The sequence below is a fragment of the Anolis sagrei genome, chromosome 6 (assembly GCF_037176765.1).
Source record: "Anolis sagrei isolate rAnoSag1 chromosome 6, rAnoSag1.mat, whole genome shotgun sequence".
NCBI lineage: Eukaryota > Metazoa > Chordata > Lepidosauria > Squamata > Dactyloidae > Anolis > Anolis sagrei.
In genome coordinates, this window is record NC_090026.1 from 103,302,468 (window position 1) to 103,322,655 (window position 20,188).

The 20,188-nt window shown below is 37.0% G+C and overlaps 1 protein-coding gene across 5 annotated transcripts in view; it reads right to left on the minus strand.

Annotated features, from left to right (window-relative positions):
• CDK14 (cyclin dependent kinase 14) overlaps positions 1 to 20,188 on the minus strand; it is a 266,140-nt gene that overhangs the window by 134,226 nt on the left and 111,726 nt on the right. For all 5 annotated transcript variants that reach the window (XM_067470305.1, XM_060782281.2, XM_060782283.2 and 2 more), the window contains one exon: positions 11,585 to 11,679. In XM_067470305.1, coding sequence (XP_067326406.1) covers positions 11,585 to 11,679 — 95 coding nt within the window. The remainder of the gene's footprint in view (positions 1 to 11,584; positions 11,680 to 20,188) is intronic.

Below are 20,188 nucleotides of genomic sequence, written 5' to 3' on the forward strand. Positions count from 1 at the left end.
TACCATTCTTTAAAAATATATGCAAAATGACTTATAAAATTACTGAAATAATATAAACAATAATATAAACAATTCTGAAGTGACTGCAGCAGTAATCGTAGGTTAAAGTAATTTTAAAATAAGAGAGATAAAAGAATTACATGGCACTGAAAGTGAAAAAGACTAGAAAGGTCCAAATAACACACTTGGATTTTTAAAAGCGAATGAATAGCAAATTTCTATAGAAGAAATCCTATAATCTGGATGTAGTAAAAGGATTCATACATGGAAGAAGAAAAGGATATACTTTTTCAGAGCCTGGAGGGTCCTTGAGGAAGTCCCACTAGGATGAAATTCAATGTGTTGTTAGTAGTTATCAATGAGTCTTCAACTTATGGTGACACTATGAATTAATGACCTCCAAGATCCCCTGTCATCAAATGTTCTGCGGAGTTCTTGTAAACTATAGAATTTAGCACGCAGATTCAATGAATCCACATGACAAATTCTTATCTATGAACCAAGTTCCACCTTCTTAGTCTCAGACATGGTAAAAAGTTTTGGTTTGGGAAGTTTAGCATTTGGGGTCAATATGAATGGCACGGTCAGGTTTTCTGTTGGGCGGCAACTGATCAGCCTCCTTTTCATCAAATGCATCTGGATATCCTTGATAAACTGTTGATATTTCAATGGGAGGCATTTTCTCTTCCTTATCTAAGATATGCTGAATCAGAGTGCCTGCTACCTCCTCCATCCACAAAGTGGAATACCCTAGTCTCCCAGTCTATGTGTGGCATTCTTCTTTTTGATCAGGGCAACCCCAAAATTAGGGGGTAATTAGTGATGGGGGACACCACACATTGCAAAGTCTGTGTGTTCTCTTACTTCCATAGTCACAAATTCAGTCTTGTATTTAAACCTCCCCGACCCAGCTTTGGATCTACATAATAATAATAATAATAATAATAATAATAATAATAATAATAATCCTTTATTTATACCCCGCTACCATCTCCCACAGGACTCGGTGTGGCTTACAAGAGGCTGAGATCAAATACATCAATAAAACAACAACGACAACAATACAACAATAAACTCATAAACAAAGCAAAAACAATAACAATAATATCATGACGCATTAAAAACCTGTGGCAGGGCCAAATGTAATGGTTAAAATTTAAAAAAATGCTGGGCATGTCCAAGTGAAATAGGATAGATATTTTAGGGATAGGTGGGCGTGCAGACAGTCCTAAATCTCTCGTAAAGTGCATTTGGGACACATTGCTTGGATTTCCTTATTCTGGGAAGGCACACTGGAACATCCACATCTTCAAGCTCCTTCTAAAGACTACTAGCGATGGGGCATGCCTGATGTCCTTGGGAAGGGAGTTCCAGAGTCGAGGGGCGACCACCGAGAAGGCCCTGTCCCTCGTCCCCACCAATCGCGCTTGCGACACAGGGGGGATCGCGAGCAGGGCCTCTCCAGATGATCGAAGAGATCGTGTGGGTTCATATACAGAAATGCGGTCACGCAGGTAGACGGGTCCCAAACTGTTTAGGGCTTTGTAGGTAAACACCTGCACCTAACTGGATCAATATAATGGGGCTCCCTAATTTCTCCAACTTTATCCTGGGTGTACTTGGGCAACAAGTACACCCAGAATACACAAGGGTCTTTAGGACAGCTTGTTTACTCATATATATTTTTTAGTTTAACTCGCATCAACAGTACTTCACAATCTTTGCTCTCCAGTGGTCTGATGCCCTGGTTTGTGGCCATGCGCCAGGCATCATTTACAGCAGATTGGAGAAGTTTTCCACCAGCTGGTTGTGGTCCAGTTCAGAATCCGCTGAACTCATGGTCACTTCTTGGCTCTCTTGCCAGGTGTTTTCAAGCTTTTCCCTTCTCCTTATTAGGATTATTGCATTCTACTGCCCGTTGCCCCTCTTTACTGCAGTTAAAGCAACCTGTCTTTTTTCCTTTTCATTCTGTTGCTCGACTGGCCTCTATTCTGGTTTCTGAACCACCACCACCACCCCGTTAGCACAGAAGTGATTCTCTCAGCAAAATAATCTTCCCCTCATCTTCTCATCTGTTGCTTTATACTCTCCACCTTGCCAGCAAAAATAAATCCATTTCTCCAGCTTGCAGGATAGTGTCTTTGTAAGGCCCAGTCCAGCAACTTGGGTCTCAGGCCTCTCTTTAAATACTCCTACTTGGTCTTTGACCAATCTATAATATTTCCTGTGATCACATTAAACTCTAATGCATACTCTGACACTGTGCTAGGCCCCTGATTCAGCTGCTTGGTTTGCATATTCACTCTCAACTTCACCATCAGGTCTTGAAACTTTACTTTCAGTGCCTCTAAGAAATCAGTCAGGCTGTTCAACTTGAACTCCTCCTCCACTTATTGCTGAATTTGCCAGACCACGGTCGCTCCCTTCAGATTTTCCCCCACAGTATGCACTTTTGCCTCTCCTAAGGGGGAAGTGTCCCCATAGTTTCGCTATGCAATTATTCACGCTTGTGAGAAAGTATGACCATTGTTGCAGTTCTCCCTTGAACTTCACCTTCAATTCTCCTCGCTGTACCATTGGGCTCCAGGAGACTAACTATTTGGGTCCTCTTCTGATCTCATCAATTAGGCATAGATATCTATGTCAAAGTCGAAGGTAAATGGTGTAAAGTAGAAATAAAATTTCAAAAACAAATTTAATTCCCACTTCTATGTTCGAGTTAGTTCTAGTTGAATAATAATATTGACATTAGTATTGCTTCATAGACAATGAGAACTAACTTGAACACTGAATTGGAAATTTAAATATTATTTTTTGAAATTTTATTTCTACTTTACACTCTTTTCTGATCTTCCCAGCTGAGTAAATGGGCCTGCCAGGAGAGGAGGAGGCCTCAAAGCCCTTCCAACCCTGGCTGCTTTATCTCCAATGTTAAGGAAATTTTTTGGGACACTGTCTCCATAGACCTTGCCTTAGATTCCAAGGTATGGGGTTGTTGAGGGATTTCTTCGGGCCTCCACAAGGGTTTCTTCCTCTTCTTCCTCCTTACTGTCACTTCAGGAATAAAAGAAAATCTCATGTCCCATATCCTAGCAGGGGATCTATGTGTTGCTTTTTTGATAATGTTGTGTATTTTATTGTCTATATTTTTAATTGCTTGTATTGATGTTTTATTGCTTTTGTTGTTGTGTTTGGGCTCGGCCTCATGTAAGTCGCACCGAGTCCCTTGGGGAGATGGTAGCGGGGCACAAATAAAGTTAATAAATAAATAAATAAATGCTTTTGGCTCTCCAGGATGATCCACATAGGCTCTGTCCATTCGCCTTCTATAACCGAATCCCACATTTCTTTTGCCTGTGTATAATCTAATTCTATTAGTTCCAGTTCTTCCTCCACATGTTCTGGTCTCTGCTCTGGGGATTCTCTGTTCTTCAATACCCATCATACCTTTGGCCCCTTGAGGGATATGTGGCTCATGCACACCTTCACCATGGCCTCCCTTCTCCAACATTACTGCTGTTTGTTGACTCTCACCAACCAAGATCAGGAAAATACTGTACCAACTATTTAATATTTCAGAGCTTCAGTACAACTGTCAGATTTGGTAACAGAAAAATCTAACAGTATCAAAAGAATCTACCCTTTGTCTCTAAATTTTGTCGTCCAGTAAAAAAAAGAACCAAGCATGTGCTTTGCAATATAAGTAGAAGCAGATAGCAACTGAAATAGGGCTATGGTTGTCAAGGAAACTATGAAATCTTCATCTACTAAATTGAGGATTTTTAAGAGAAATGTTGAAATAATCCATTATAACTAAATTTAGTAAACCAATGTACACACTTTGTCAATCTACCTCTGCTAGTTCAAGGTATGGAGACTCTTGTACAACAGGCTAATTGTACATAAATTGAAACTGAATATAGACCCAGTAATCCAACACCAGAAGAACACACAGTTATATGATTATTCAAAGGATAGATTGATAAACGAGAGGATTCTCCTCCATACTTGTTTAGTGTTAATGTGCAAACTCAGAACTCTGTCTTATTCCTTCTCATAGAAACAAATCAAAGCCAAAATAAAAAATGGCTTATGACTCGAGTCTAGTGTAGTAGGAGAGAAGCAAGTTAGAGTTCTTGGTTCACACGTCACTCTTTTTTTTTTCATTTTCAGGTAAAGTACAGTGAAAGAGGGAGAACAATGTGTTGTAAGAGATAGTCGGGAAAGGATAGACTAAAGTGAAAAGAAATATCTAACAAAAAAAAAGAGAAGGGGGGGAGAGAGATGGGATAGGTTAGAGGGGTGCAGGGAGGGTGTTGACTTCCGGTTCGGGCCGCAAGGAGTAAAAACCATTTGTCCGATATTTTTTCTTTTGTGTCGTTTATCTTTCTTTTCCTATTTTGGTTGCTATAACTTTCATCTCTATAATTGAATTTGCATTTCTTTCTGCATGAACCTTTTTAAAGGTTCCCAGTCCATTTGTTTGTTCTTGACTTTATTACTTAGCTGTTGTGATAAATTATCCATATTCATGTAGTCAAAGATTTTGTTTATCCATTCTTCAATTTGTGGAGAGACCTTTTCCTTCCATTTTTCGGCAATTGTTGTTCTGGCTGTGGCTGTTATATAAAAAAGGATCCTCTCTTCATTTTCAGTTAAATTCAGCTCTGATATGTTTAAGAGGTAAAGCTCCAGTTTCATTTCAAATTTCACACTGGTGATTTTTTGTGTGTATTTATGTATTGTTGACCAATATTTCTTAAAATTTTTTGCACCCCCACCACATATGGAAGTGTGTGCCTAGCTCTTTTTCGCATCTCCAACATCTATTACTGTAATTTTTGTTGAATTTTGATAAACGTGATGGTGTCCAGTACCATCTAAAATAAATCTTATACCAGCCCTCAACTATATTTGATGCTTTTGTGAATTTTAGTTTCCTTTTCCATACTGTTTCCCAGTCCTTCAGTAATATTGAATGGCCTACATCAAAGGCCCAACTCGTCATATTTTCTTTTACTCTGTCCTTTTCCAAGTCCCACTCCAGCAGGGTTTGATAGAGCAATCTTATTAGTTTCTGATCTTTCTTCATTACTCTGTCCCAATTTGATTCTTTGGAAGTAAACCCTACTTTCCGATCTTCTTTAAAACATTCCTTAGTTTGCCAATACACACGTCACTCTAAACAAACCATGGTCGGCTTATTTAGTAACTCTGCTTTTAGGAGAAATAGTTTAGTATAGCAATGCTCTTTAGCACAGTGGCTCATTCACAGTAGCCTGAATTCAGTATAAATCTAACTTACTTTGCTGTGTATGTTGATTATTTTGATGTCATTCCCTCACAGTAATTTAAAAAGTTATGTAAGATTCGAGTAACCCATGAGTTAAGTAGAAAGATTTTGGTATTCTTTGGGCTACTGAAAATGTCAATGTCACATTCACTACCAGGGGCAAAAGTGAAGTTTTAAGTAGCCCAACAATGATCTTAACTGATATTGTTTGCTGTTTAGAAGATTATTTAAATTTATCCACCACTTAATCTAATATTATTAGATGAATGTTCTGAGAAGTCCTGCATAGGATAAAGGTTATAAATGATTTTAAATGACGCATTAGTGTCCTGGATGTTGTCGTTGTGTGTCTTCAAATAGTTTCCAACTTATGGCAGCCCTAAGGCGAACCAATCATGGAATTTACTTGGCAAGATTTTTTCTGAGGAGGGTTGCCTTTGCCTGTTTTTAATACCAAGAGTGTGTGACGTGGTATCTAAAGTCTCCACGTGAGGATTTGGACCCTGGTCTCCAAAGTCACAGTCCAGTGCTCAAACAACTACAATACTCTAGATGACACAATTATTATCCCTTGCTGCCTAAGGAAATATATATGCGGCTGATGTCTATTTGATTTGTGAGTTCTAAGATAGAACTTTCAACTTTTCACATGATTATAAAATTAAATTAGTCTCCTTGAATAATCTATGTGAATGTTAAAAATGGACAGAAAGAATAAGGAATGTGATTTTAAATTAAATGTACATTCTAGTCAATACAATTTTTATATCTATATTTTCAAAACAAGGAACACAACATACAACACTATTTCTTAGATTTGTGTCCTGCTTATCTTCCTCTCAAGAAAGTCAAAATGGTATGAAACTGGATTCCTTTGTGGTCTCCCATATATGCCTTGGTCAGAGCCAGACTTAGTTTGAAATGTATGTGTGCCATTTGAATATGTGCAGTTCTATTGTGAAGACAGCAGACTGTCCGCTGAAACAACCCTGGCAAGGCTGAGGCTGTTGAGTATGAACATAGATACTGTTTTATTTGGTAAGTTACTTTTCCAAGCAGCTCTGGTAATGTCTCTGAACGTATTTGCTGAACTTTTAACCATTTATGTAACAGACACACCTAATAATGTATCTGGATACACACAAAACCAATATTAATGAATAATTGTTATAAACAAAACATTACAATTTCTCTTTGATGCTCTCTCTCTCTTTTCTGTAATGGGAGAAATTAAAAATCAGAGAAGGGTTTAAGTTTTTAAAAAGTCTAATGTAACAAAGGCAGTTTTTGTATAAGGTTCCCACGTTTCAGGTACAGAAGGATATCGTCTCTCCCCACAAATAGCCAGAAAACAGAATCAAGTCAAGATCATTCTCTTATCTGAATCCTTGTCATTACATGGACAATAAGAGAATGGCATTCTCATCCATCAAATAATGACATTGATAAATGAATGAAAATGGAGCCATCTGCTTGTGTTATGATAGTTGTAACCAAATCTTTAAACTATACATAGATAAGATATTACACTGGCTCTGACATAGCGGCATGTATATCTTGTTATATACTGTATAGGGAAAACCAAGTAAAGTTCTTTAGTTGTTGGGCTACCTTCAGTTTATAGATAATACAATTCAGCTGCAGGGAGCTGAACATTTCCCTACCACAGGAGGTCTGTCCCTGTGATGATGGCAGTCATCTTTGCTCAGGTATTCCTGATTGGTTGTGGCCTTGTTTGAATTATCAGTGAAGGGTCTATGAAATTAGCCAAGGTGGAACCATGAAGGAATGCAGATAGGCTGCTGAGGTACTCAGAAAATACACTGCATTCACCCCTGAAATATAGGAAACACCAAAGAAACTAACTCCCCACCTGCTTCCATTAGCAATATACTTCTTTACTTCTAGCTCAGTGGTTCTCAACCTGGGGTCCCCAGATGTTTTTGGCCTACAACTCCCAGAAATCCCCACCAGTTTACCAGCTGTTAGAATTTCTGGGATTTGAAGGCCAAAAACATCTGGGGACCCAAGGTTAAGAACCACTGTTCTAGCTGGAAATATTTGCTTTTGCTCCTTCCCCTACAAAGGTGGAAGATCTGTCCTTAGAGTGGAAGACTGCACTAGCTGAATGAATGGCAATGTTGAGAGTGATTGAACATCACACAACTGAGTGCTCTTTTTTCCTCCATTTTCCTTCTTTGGTGGAGGAAGAAAGTTAAACTGGTACTATTGGGGGAGGTGGCAGATCTTTTTTGGGAAGAAGTTTTATTTTGCCTCAGATTTTGAAGGATGGGGCTCATCTGAGATTGACTATCTGTCCTTCCCTTCTCAGCCAGAAAACTCCTGCTTGACCACATGATTCACAAATTCTGGAATTATAAATGACATGGAATGCATTGATTTGGAAAGCCAATTTCTTCCTCTCTATTCCATTGTGTCCTGTACTTTTAAGTGTCTTGGGGTGGCAAGGGTCACAGATGCTCTGAACTATGATGTGATTTAATGCTCTGAGCAATATGCTGCCTTGTGTTCATTCACTGAAGTAAATTGGATTATACCATTCCTGTTATGCTGCTGGAAATCATAATGTCAAAATATGGGGACAAAGCAAGCTGCTACAAAAAAGAGGGGCATGCTCACAGTAACCTTGTCACCACATATGACATCATGCACATACAAAAGTGATACTTTGGGTTGGATAAAACACACTGATAAATCAACATGACTTCAATGTTTGTTTTAAATTGTTGGATGTATATAGCATAAAAAAACATCATAGGTGACATTGGGAAATGGAATTGAATAAATCAGGGCAAGATGTACATTGTTTAGATTGCAAAAAAATGATACCTTGTGTACAAAAAACTCTCTACTATGAAACAATGCTCCTTTCTGGTTTCCATCTTAGAGTAAAACATTAAATCATATCAGTCAGTGTGGCTCTGTGTTAACCAGAAGTCCATAAAGTAATATATAGCAAATTCATTTATAATCTTTCAATTCAGTTTCTGCTATGTATTTTCAAACTGCACAACTTTCTATAACTCAATGTTAACAAATATGACTGAAATTCTCTGCCCTTGTTCACAAAACAGGCACACTGCATCATGTTGCGATGCAGACTCAATGATTTTCTAATGATAATCTGAAACTCTCCTTATTACAATACAACGAATATATAACTTGGCTATTTCTTAAAATGTTTTACACAAAGTATATTCATGCAGACGATTCCATATTCTATTCTTAGCAAATCTTATTCAGCTGGAGTGTGGTTAATGGGAAAGACCTCTGCTTGAGACCCTTGAGAACTGCTGCCAATCAGAAAAAAACATCCTGGGACAAAAGGACAATGGCTCTCGTACAATGGAGACTCCCAATATATTTCATTTCATTTTTACATGTCCTTAGGCTGGCATAAATATGTAAATACAATTGACAGTATGTCCTGGTAAACATTTGCTTAGCTAAAACAGCATAGGGCACCTTGATTCAACAAATGATAAAGTGGAGCCCACAGACCTAATACAGATTTTTTTTCAGCCCCTTGACCTTTCCCAAACCGTCTTCCAAATGCTCTTCTTTGCTTTTAGATTGTCCAACAATTTAAGTTTTTGAATTTAAATTTGAACTTAATTTGTATAACTCAAACATCTTTTGATCGATTTGTCTATTAATCACAATATTGGAAAGACTTTCCAGTAATGGTTCTTGGTTTTTAAGTCTTCCCATAATCAGTTGTTCCAACTATTAAGTGATTCAAATTTAACCACTGTGGGATTTGGGTGGGACACTGGCCCATTTGAAAAAAAAAATCAAACATTGGGTATCTTTAAAATGAGCCATATTAAATAAATAAGCTACAATTTTCTAAAAACTATAGCTTATCAAAATGTATTTGCCAACTATAAACAGTAATAAAAAAAACCTAGAATGCCATGGAATAAATTAACACTATAGTTCTGCTCACTGTTCAACCAAGAATAGTACTTTAAAATGACCAAAGAAGTGTTTTACAAAGATATATGACATACAGAGAATCATACACTTTGTGTGCATGGATGTAAAAAAAGCAGAACAAATAGAGCGAGAGGTACTAGATTTCAAATTAAATAAGCTTGTTTGGCTGTGTATATCAGTATCTATCTCATTTTACAATGCATCTAAAGCAGCAATTATGGCTTTCATTGAATAACAGTTTTCAATTATAAAGCTCTTAATTCATTTTTGGTACATAAATATTAAAATCATGATGAAGGCTATGATCTCTTTTAATTTCTCATTTAAAGAAAGGCATGGTGCTTTGACTCTGATTATTGATAACAGCATATTTACATACCCATGCAAAGCACTCATTAGCCTTTTGAGGCTACTCTGCGGCAAACCTGCACACCAGTGGCACTTAATGGAACAAAGGTTACTAGACCAATCACAATTCAATGAAGCTGCAAATTTTCACATTTTCAAGCTATTTAAGAAGCTTAGATTGGCACCTTCAGTATAATACCAAATCACAGAAATACACAAGCACAAACACTACATCAACATTATATAAATGAATGTTGGCTCTCTATACTTCCTTCTCCTTTCTCCTACTGTGTACAAAATCAAAATGTCCTGTGAAATTCAAACTGACAATGTTAAATATGTTATTTTTTGCATAACTTACCATTCTATGCTAAACAAAAATGAAAACAACCAATGTAATTGATAGTTTGATTAGTTATTTCCCATTTGAGTCAGCTATAGTCTATAACATCCTTGGAATTAACAATCTGGCCAAAGCAGACTCAGAATGTCATGGAATCAAGTGACAAGATTGGCTTATCAGTGCCTCAGTTAATGTGAAACAACATTTCAAGGCGAGTCTGCCAAACAGTAGTATAAACCCTGTTCACCTGTATACTACAGCTATAGCTTTATGTTGCAACTAGCACATGACAATGTAATCTACTTATGCAAACTTTTCTGCTACAAAATATTAAAAGTGATGACCTATCAACTATTATTTATCAAAAAATACCAGAATTCTCATTTTCTTTCTTTCTTTTACAGTATCATCTCTGATGTTAAGTTTTAATTGGTTTTGAACCAGTTGTCTTAAAGTCAAATATCCATAACATTAGAAGGTATCATTATATGTAAGTAGACAAGCAAAGTAAATTTTCAAGAGAGAGACAGCAGCAAATAACAAGAAAAAATGGAAGAAAAACTATCCCAAAGAAACATCATTTAGGTTCACTTCACATGACAGATTTGTCACTAGAAAGCACATATACTAAAAGTAATTAAATTTAAATTATACAGTTTTTAACATTTAAAATACATCCTATGTAAATACTAAGCTTATTTGAGAGTAATTTGCTTCTTATACATTGTAATATTTTCAACTTCATCTGTAGAAGCTGGGAATAGGATCAATTATTATTTCACATTACAAAATAATGCAGTTCAATTCTGAAGCACTTTTACACAAATACCATATGTTTGTCTTAAGAAAATGTAGGAGGACTAATTAGGAGTTCAAACCAAAGATTTCACGAAGTATTTTTCTGAACCAAATTAGATCATTACAATGTGTACTGTGCAAATTGAAGTTTTAATTAATAGCTGAAATCCATAGCAGGGAATAGAAGGAACGGAGTACAAATTAAAGTCATGCATTTTTTGTTCTGACACTGCCTATTAAAACACAAACTACCAAGTGCAAAGAAAGACACTTAAGGAGACTTATATGCTGCTGGTTCCCGCCTCTGTAAGCCTGAAAATAGCTATGAACTAACAGCACTCCAATAAAATAAGTCTGTAATCATGATATTGATCACAAAATGGCAAAGAAACCTTTAGTGGCAAGACCTAATGGAATTGTTGCATTGAGCACTGGGGACCTCATCCCATGTACCCTGGGTTCTGTTTCCATGCATTTTGAAATGAAGTTCAAAGGAAGCCATCACATGATGTAAGGGCACTTCAAGTGGGACTCCATGGGACTCAGTTTCTGCAGCACATGGAAAGAGACCCAGAATGCATTTTCAGTTCTGTTTTTCGCCAACTCCAAATAGCGAAAGACAGGAAGAGAAAGGAAGTGGGATGGCTGACCATCCCAGAAGACAGACCTCGATGGTAGGGAAGAAAGTAAGACAGTTCCTCCCACTTTTCCCCACTTTCCCCCTGCTAGTGGGATGAGGTCCTTAGAAATTATAGTGTGAATTATCCAGATCTACTTTCTCCAATAGCAGCCATTCTGTTATATGGCTTAGATCACAGAACATTAACATAATGTTTACTTACCACAAACTCAAATACCAGTGTCAATGTCTCTTTTGTGTGAATGATATCATGAAGCAGCACAATGTTAGCATGTTTTAGACCTTTCAAGAGAGAAGCTGAAAGACAAAATTTATTTTAAAAGTTGTTAATCGATACACCCATTCTAAAAATGTACACTATAAAAGGTTTACACTGACAAAAAGTCACACCACAGACACTGTGCAGATACTCTAAAACGTTCACTATTCTAGAATTTCATATCTCTTCCAACACATAGCCTCTATAAATTCTATCTCTAATCCCACATACAGACCCAATTTGTTGCATTTCACCATCCCCACCCATCTAACTCCAAGTGCAAAGCCAACACGAATTCAAGAGAACAATTTCATTATTTTTGTAGATATTTTATCCAACTTGAAGCAAACTTTTTAAAGTAGTAAATGTATACACAATATTCCTATTAAAATATAATATATTAATTTATTGTATTTGCTCCCAGACCTGGCAAAATCGGTTGCCTATGATGGTTTAATACACAAATATATTATTCAATGTTTTAATATTGTAGGATCCAAACTAGTCAATTCATTCAAAAATTATATCAAAGATGTTGAATGCTAACCTCAAAACCTTTTCCTATTGAACCTGTAAAAGGTTGTGCCCATATATTTTCTTTTGCTCTGTAATCTATATTTAATGCTCACACTCTAATACATATTTAATGTGCATATATAATATTCCTAAGATATGGCAAATTTAACCAATGTGACATGACAAGTCATGTGTTGCTGCAGATGTCAAAGTGCCAGTGGTAACTTGTCACTTCACACATACATCAGAGAGAGACTAGCATCTACCAACAAGGCAATATAAAGTTAAAGACAGTGATCTGCAACTGAATTGTCACATTCAAATAATATTCCTGGTTTTTTTCCCCTTCCACCTCTTTTATCTACCTTCTTATCTCTGATAGCAATATTATTTCAAGATTCTCTACTTGGCCCTTCAACTCAAAATTGCCAATGCAATTTTTAAGAAGATGTGTACATGAGAAAATAAGAGAACATGAGACAAGAGATTGAAAGGGGCAATGGCAAATGTGAGTGGGTGTCTTTCGGGTAAGATATAATAGCCCCAGAAGGCCACATATGCCCTGATTAACTGCACTTCAGGGATGGGGAAACTCCAATTCCATGGAATGGATATATGGGTCTCCCTGTGGACATTGGATCTATTGTGGTTACACTTCCAAGATGATCCTATTCATGGACCAGGCAAACCAAAAAATACATGCTGTATTTTACATCACTTTACTTGCAGCAACTGTTTTGTTATTTATGTCAGAATACAAATGTTAAAATGTTTTTTGAGGATGAGATTCAGGTCTCTTTAGAAACATATAGGAGATAATGTAATAAAAGGAACTACAAAATGCTGCTCCCATGGTATGCTACATCTAATATCAATCCAATCCAAAACAAACAAAGATTTTGGTCAATAGACAAGTAACATTATTGACAAGAAGGTGCCCAGATTATAGATTAAAATCTTTGGTTTTGAGAGGGTTAAATGAGGAGACCTTTAGCCTTTGGTTCACATGTTTTCGTTCTAGCCATAAAAGTTCCTTGCTGAATTATCATTTCTAAATTGGGTACTAGAGGCTATAGGCAATATATTAAAAACAGTAATGATTTAATGTAACATGTTAGCAATTTATGTGCTGCCCTTTCATGATTCTGTTGTTCCATGACTTCAAGTCTTTCCCATTTACGATGACTGGCCCAAGGCGAACTTATTACAGGGTTTTTAGAGGTTTTCTTTTACAGATTTGTTCAGAGGGGTTTGCCTTTGCCTTCCTCAGTTACTTGCCCAAGGTCACCCAGCAGGACCCGAAAACTCAATATGGATTAGTATCCTGGTCTCCAGACTCAAAATCCAATGCTCAAACAGGTACGTCATGCTGGCTGGCTCTTTTATGAATTTATATAGCTCACTAAACAAAGCCTTCAGAACATACGCATGGGTTAAAGCATATCAAGATTATTCTATGATTATTGTATTATTGTAAGATCTTCAACTAATAAACAGACTATCTTCTGAGCATCTTGTGACATAGCTCTTGATTCTCCTGTAGATTTCATTGGATGCTCCACAAGCTGCTGAGATCGTAGGTAAACAGCTGGGCAGGAGGGAAAGGAGGACTCTATGGAGAACCACTCCCATACTGCAGCAGCTCCACTAGCTGCCAGTCTGCTTCCGAGCTAAATACAGAGTGCTGGTTCTTACCTTTAAAGCTTTAAACGGCTCGAGTCCAGACTATTTGACAAATCGCATCTCCCACTATAGACCAACATGGACACTGAGGTCATCGGAGGAGGCCCTCCTCTCAGTCCCATCCCAAGCACAGCTGGTGAGAATGAGATAAAGGGGCTTCTCCATGGTTGCCCCCCCCCCCACCTCTGGAACTCCTTCCTAAGGAGTTAAAGATGGCCCCCCTCCCTCCCACTTTCAAGAAACAACTGAAGACGTATTATTGCTCACTAGTTTACGAGAAGGAGAAGTAGTTAGTAATACTACCATTATACCTCTAATTAATAGCTACTATCCATATCTGTGCCCTGCTCTCCCCACCATCTCAATAGATATCTTGAGCAATGATCAATATCTTGAGCAATGATCAATCTATTTGCTTCAAGCAACTGGAAAATTGTTGCTTCTGCTTGATGCTTGGGGTTTTTTTGTCTTATGTCTGTTATAACAGGCTGTGTTTTTAATTTAAATTTAGTTGTTAAGTCATAATTCATGTTTATATGTTGGGTTGTTAAATTTTGTTAGTATGGGTATATTGTTGTTGTATTCAGGCATTGAATGTTTGCCTTTTATATTTGGAATCCACCCTGAGTCCCTCCGGGGAGATAGAGCAGAATACAAATAAAGTTTTATTAGTAGTATTATTAATATTATAGCTCCCTTCCCCCACTGCTCAGCAATTAGTGTGATGGTTAAGTAAAACTTCAAGGAAGATACACTTGAAATAATAATAATAACTTTGTTCTTATACCCCGCCACCATCTCACCGACGGAACTTAGGGAAGCTTATTCCCTCTCCCCCTTCTTCAGAGAACATCTATTGTGGGACACAAGAAAACACTCTAGGCTGCAACACTCAGATGCAATGCATCCAATTCCTAAACTGTGGTAAAGGAATGGGACTAGGTTGTAGAATCAAGTGCCTCTTCTATACAGATCTCTTGCTCTTTCCTAATTGATTATGGACAAGTATATGCTGGCATGTATTAAGCGTAATGAATTCTAATAATTGTTCACTTTTAGTTTAGTTTTACACTGATCTAGACTGATTTAGGCTGATTTCAGATACAATTAAGCAGTGAACTTAGTTAACATATGCACAAATAGCCACTAACTATGAAGAAAGCAGTAATATTCTTGCAAGAGTGTGCATAATTCCAGGGTCATGATGACAGCCCCGGATTTAAATTATTAGTCTGCCTTTCTGCCTCAATGCAAACTGACACAGTGCTAAATACAATGTATGTAACAGACAGAAGAAAGCTACAATCTGTTATAGTATTTATAGGTTTTTCTATTCTTCATTGTTCAGGTATCTCCCCGGCCTTTTAGCTCCTCTTAGTGGTCATTACTTTCTGTTGAAAACCACAAATAGGTCATTAAAGCATGAATAGTACATTGAGCTCACCACATACTAAAGCCTGACTACTGACTCCCTTCATCCCAATCTTTTATTAATAGTCCTCATCACTGCACCTTTGAAAGAGTGTACATACGATATATTCTCTGTTCTTTTCAAAAAGCATTTCTTTTACATTGGAAGGATTAGAAGCAGCCTACCCACCACTAAATTAACGTTAATAAACAGTTAAAACATTTTGATATAAAAAAGAAAATTATGTATATGAAAATAAACCCCAAACAATATAACACATGGCTGACATTTATATAGTACCTTGGATTGCTTAAACATTTAGCAGAATACATTCTAATGTAATATTTATACTTTACAGGCACACTTTAAGACAAGTCATTATTTATTATAGCCATATTGCAGGATGGGACTAGGGGGAAGTTAAAAGACAGATTCTCATTTGAGGCTTGCCTAAGGCCACACCTAGGAACAAGATATCTGAAATGGAAGCTTCCTAGTTCTTAGACAGTCCACTATGTCATGAAGGCAGTTATACAAAGTAATCCAAAAATAGTACCGCAATTTCATGTAGTAGGAACTTCATCATTACACAGGCTGGAGACACAGTGACAGTTAAAAGGTACTTCACAACTAAAATTTAGTTACTAAATCATTCATATTCACTGCAATTTAAGATGTCACATCTATTTGTCCAACTGTGATTCATATGTTTCATTTTGTACAGCCTGCTGATGTGGATAGGTGCTTGGTCATATGAAGCCAAACAAGTGAACACTTGATCCTTGTCCATGTTTGGTGACGGAAAACAGTGAAAGACCTTGGGCAAAATAGTAAAATGAAGTACAATGATTTCTTTACAGAAAATCACTTTGGATCTAGCTTTTAAACGACTGTTGAAAAGTTCCTCCTTTCACTGCACTAAAATATGTCTTTCTTAGGTTATTAAAAATATCTGGAATTTACCATCCTGGTTTGTGTGTCTTGCAGTGATACAAATAGGCAGTTGACATGCAAGTATATTTCCTCAATTAATACCAAAGAAGTGCAATATTGATGCCCAAAGACAGAACCTGGTTGGATGAGAGGACGCCAAAATAATGATGCTGACTGGGGATTAATTCTGCAAGACATTGTCTGAAACCATATGAGCTAAGCAACCTATTTTGGATGTGAGTTATATTTTCCTAAGAAGAATCAGATTTATTTGGTTGGGGGAGGTTCTGTAATCATAGAATCATAGAATAACAGAGTTGGAAGAGATCACATGGGCAATCCAGTCCACCCCACTGGCATGCAGGAAAATACATTCAAAGTACTCCTGACAGATGGCCTCTGTTTAAAACTTTCCGATGAGGAGCTTCCATCACACTCTAAGGCAGGGACAGCACTTACAGTCAGGAATTTTTTTCTAATGTTCAGGTGGAATCTCCTTTCCTGTAATTTGAACCCATTGTTCTGAGTCCTAGTTTCCAGGGCAACAGAAAACAAACCTGGTCCCTCTTCCTTGTGACATTCACAAATTTATACATAGCTATCATGTCTCCCCTCAACCTTCTTTTCTGCAGGCTAAACTTGTCCAGCTCTTTAAGACGCTGCTTGTAGGACATAGTCTCTACCCCTTTGATCATTTTAGTTGCCCTCCCCTGGATACCTTCTAGATTATCAATATCCATCTCTTAAACTGTGGTGCCTGGAATTGGACACAGTATTCCAGGTGAGGGCTAACCAAAGCAGAATAGAGAGGTGCCATGTCTTTCCTCGATATAGACACTATATTCCTTTTGATGCAGCCCAAAATCCCATTGGCTTTTTAGCTGCTGCATTACACTGTTGGTTCATGTTCAACTTGTTGTCCACGAAGACTCCAAGATCTTTTCCATGTGGACTGTTGTCGAATCAGGCATCACCCATACTGTATCATCCTTTAATATTTGGGTATTGAGATGAGAGCTATAACCACAAGTGATGTTGGCCAGCAGAAAAAAGTCCATCAAAATCTTCATTTTTTTTGGTGGTCACAGATAACCACAGTAACAGGCCTTAAACATATGCAAGATAGATTTATTTTTGCATTCTACAAAGGCTTGTCTTTGAAGAGTCTTCAGAAATTGCAGTTGGTTCAGAAGTCAGCTACAAGGAAATTGGTGAATGTCTGCCAAAAAGATAGTGTAACATCCAACCTGTAACAGTTGGACTGGTTATTAGTCTGCTTTTGGGCACAATTCAAAATTTGAGTGATCACTGTAGTGACTGTCTCCTTCCACATTATTCTTAATACTCCCTAAGATTAAAAAGAGAGACACTGCTCTGTATCCCATTTAGAGCAGAAGCTGTCAGTGAGCAGCTTTCAAGCATAATTGTATGTCAGTTGTGATGGCTGCTGTTAGTAACAGCTGGAAGTAGATACCCCCCCCCCCCCCATACACCTAAAAGTCTCAGATGTTGAACAAACCAAGTGAGAAATGAAATAGCACAATCAACACAGAAACCACATTAATCACCAAGGCACATCTATGCCATTTAATATAATATTAATAGTTATATTATTTTCCCCCAAAGTTATATACAAGGCACACCTAGAATTTTATAAGCAAAATCATTTATGTAATGCTAATTTGAAATGGCTTTTCTGTCCTCACAGCAAATGTAAAGATAAACAGATGGTTCTGTTTTAATTCAATTCCCCAATGCCTTTTGAGCAACCATCCTAGCATATGATGCAAGAGTCTAAAATTAGAATAAATGCCCTTATTGTTTATCTTGATTCTAGATGCATGTTTGTTGACTTTGGGATGTTCTTGTTTTTTCAATGCCATAACATTTCAACAATTAAAATATGACTACAAAAATAAAGAAATAAAGCTTGTACAACAGAAGGTAGAAGTTCAAGTTCACAATAATGAACATTAATTGGGGGATGTTTATACACACCTATACACACATGTGGAATTACATACGTCATATGATGAGAAGTCAAGTTAAAGTTCCACAACTGTGGCCCTTTTCAATATGCTCAGCAAAATAATGATTACCAAAGAGCAAATTTGTTTTGTATACAAAATAGTTGACAGGTCACTTTCCACTTTTTTCATGGTAAAAGGGGTTTTGTATGATACATTAATAAAACCTATGCACATTATTCCAAATTACAAGGCTTTCAAAGATGATATGAAAATTGAATTCCAAGAACTGCATTCTAAGGAATTACAACTATGCAAACATTGTTGGACACTATGTAGTTTGGATAAAATGCTAGTTAAATTCATGTTTGAAGTCTCCTAAATAATGAATTAACGATTCTGTCACACTCATAATGTGATCAAGTGCACCTACAATGAAACACGAACAAAACAAAAGTAGTTCATTAATAAAATGATACTAGGAGTATAGGAGATTATATCTAGTTGTAGAAATTTAGATGGTTTATAATGATTTACAGCTGGTTTTTTTTTTAAGCAATAGAAAGTTTAAAAATAATTTTAAATCAGGCAGAATAGTGTGTTGGCCAAGTGCTCTATATTCTGGCCTTTGGGACCCATAATGAAGACCTTATACCAGGGGTCCTCACACTTTTTAAACAGAAGGCCAGGTCACAGTCCCTCAAAATGTTGGAGGGACGGATTATAATTTGGGGAAAAAAATGAATGAATTCCTATGCACACTGCACATATCTTATCTCGAGTGCAAAAAAAACTTTAAAATAATACAATAATTAAAATGAAGAGCAATTTTAACAAATATAAACTTATTAGTATTTCAATGGGAAGTGTGGGACTGCATTTGGCTGATGAGATAGGATTGTTGTTGCTGTTGTGTGCTTTCAAGTCATTTCAGACTTAGGTTGACCCTAAGCGAGGGCTGGGTAAATGACCTTGGAGGGCTGTATTCGGTCCCCAGGCCTTAGTTTGAGGACCCCTGCCTTATACCATCTACAATCATGAGGCTCTCTAGTATCTTGTGTTTGCTCTCCTCAAATCTTTTTGAAGGACTATCTCAGGGCCTTTCCACATAGCCATAAAACCCAGAATATCAGGGCAGATAATATCTGCTTTGAACTGGAATATCTGAGTCCACACTGCCATATAATCCAGTTCAATGTGGATTTTATACAGCTGTGTGGAAGGGTCTCAAGTATAATATAGCACCTAAATCCTCACAGGTGGGCAAGTGGATGCTGCATAATTATATATGTTTTAAGGACAGCCACCAACCAGTAATACGACAATATTTATTAACATTATTTTTATCCCACCTTTCTCCCAATATAGGGACCCAAAGTGGCTAATAGCAAACATGACACAATACAAATTAAAAACAGAATAAGAGCATGTAAGCATCCATATAATTTTTAAACAATAAATATTTTTGTAATAAAGCATAACATGAAAATACAATAAAAACTACACTGAAAAACTACACAACCCCCCACCACACACACACACACACACACCACCACCACCACCACCACCACCATTTCCACTAACATGGTGCTACACGTGGCATTCCCCCCCCCCCCCCAGTGATGTTTTATTAAATGTTTTTCTGTAATGTGTATTTTTTTCTGTAAAGTGCAGCTGGGCCTAAGCTATCAGGGGTCCATCCTTCCATAACAGAAAAAAAATAGCTCCTATGACTACTGCAGCGAAATACAGAGTGAATTCAATGCTAATCTCTGATTGTCCCTTTTATTTCAATTGTTTACTTGGGAATTACACTGGATTTGGCACAAGATCTGTACGGGATTTGAAATCTTGCAAACTATGGATAACTGGACAGAAATACTTCTGACAAGAAACACAGTATTTCTCAAATTATTCACAAATTATATCTTGACAGTTTGTGTACCATATTATTGTGTACCATATTATAAGCAACTTTGTTGAATGCATGAGCTAGCATTCGTGGACTTCAGCCAAGTAAAATTCATCCTTGATTGG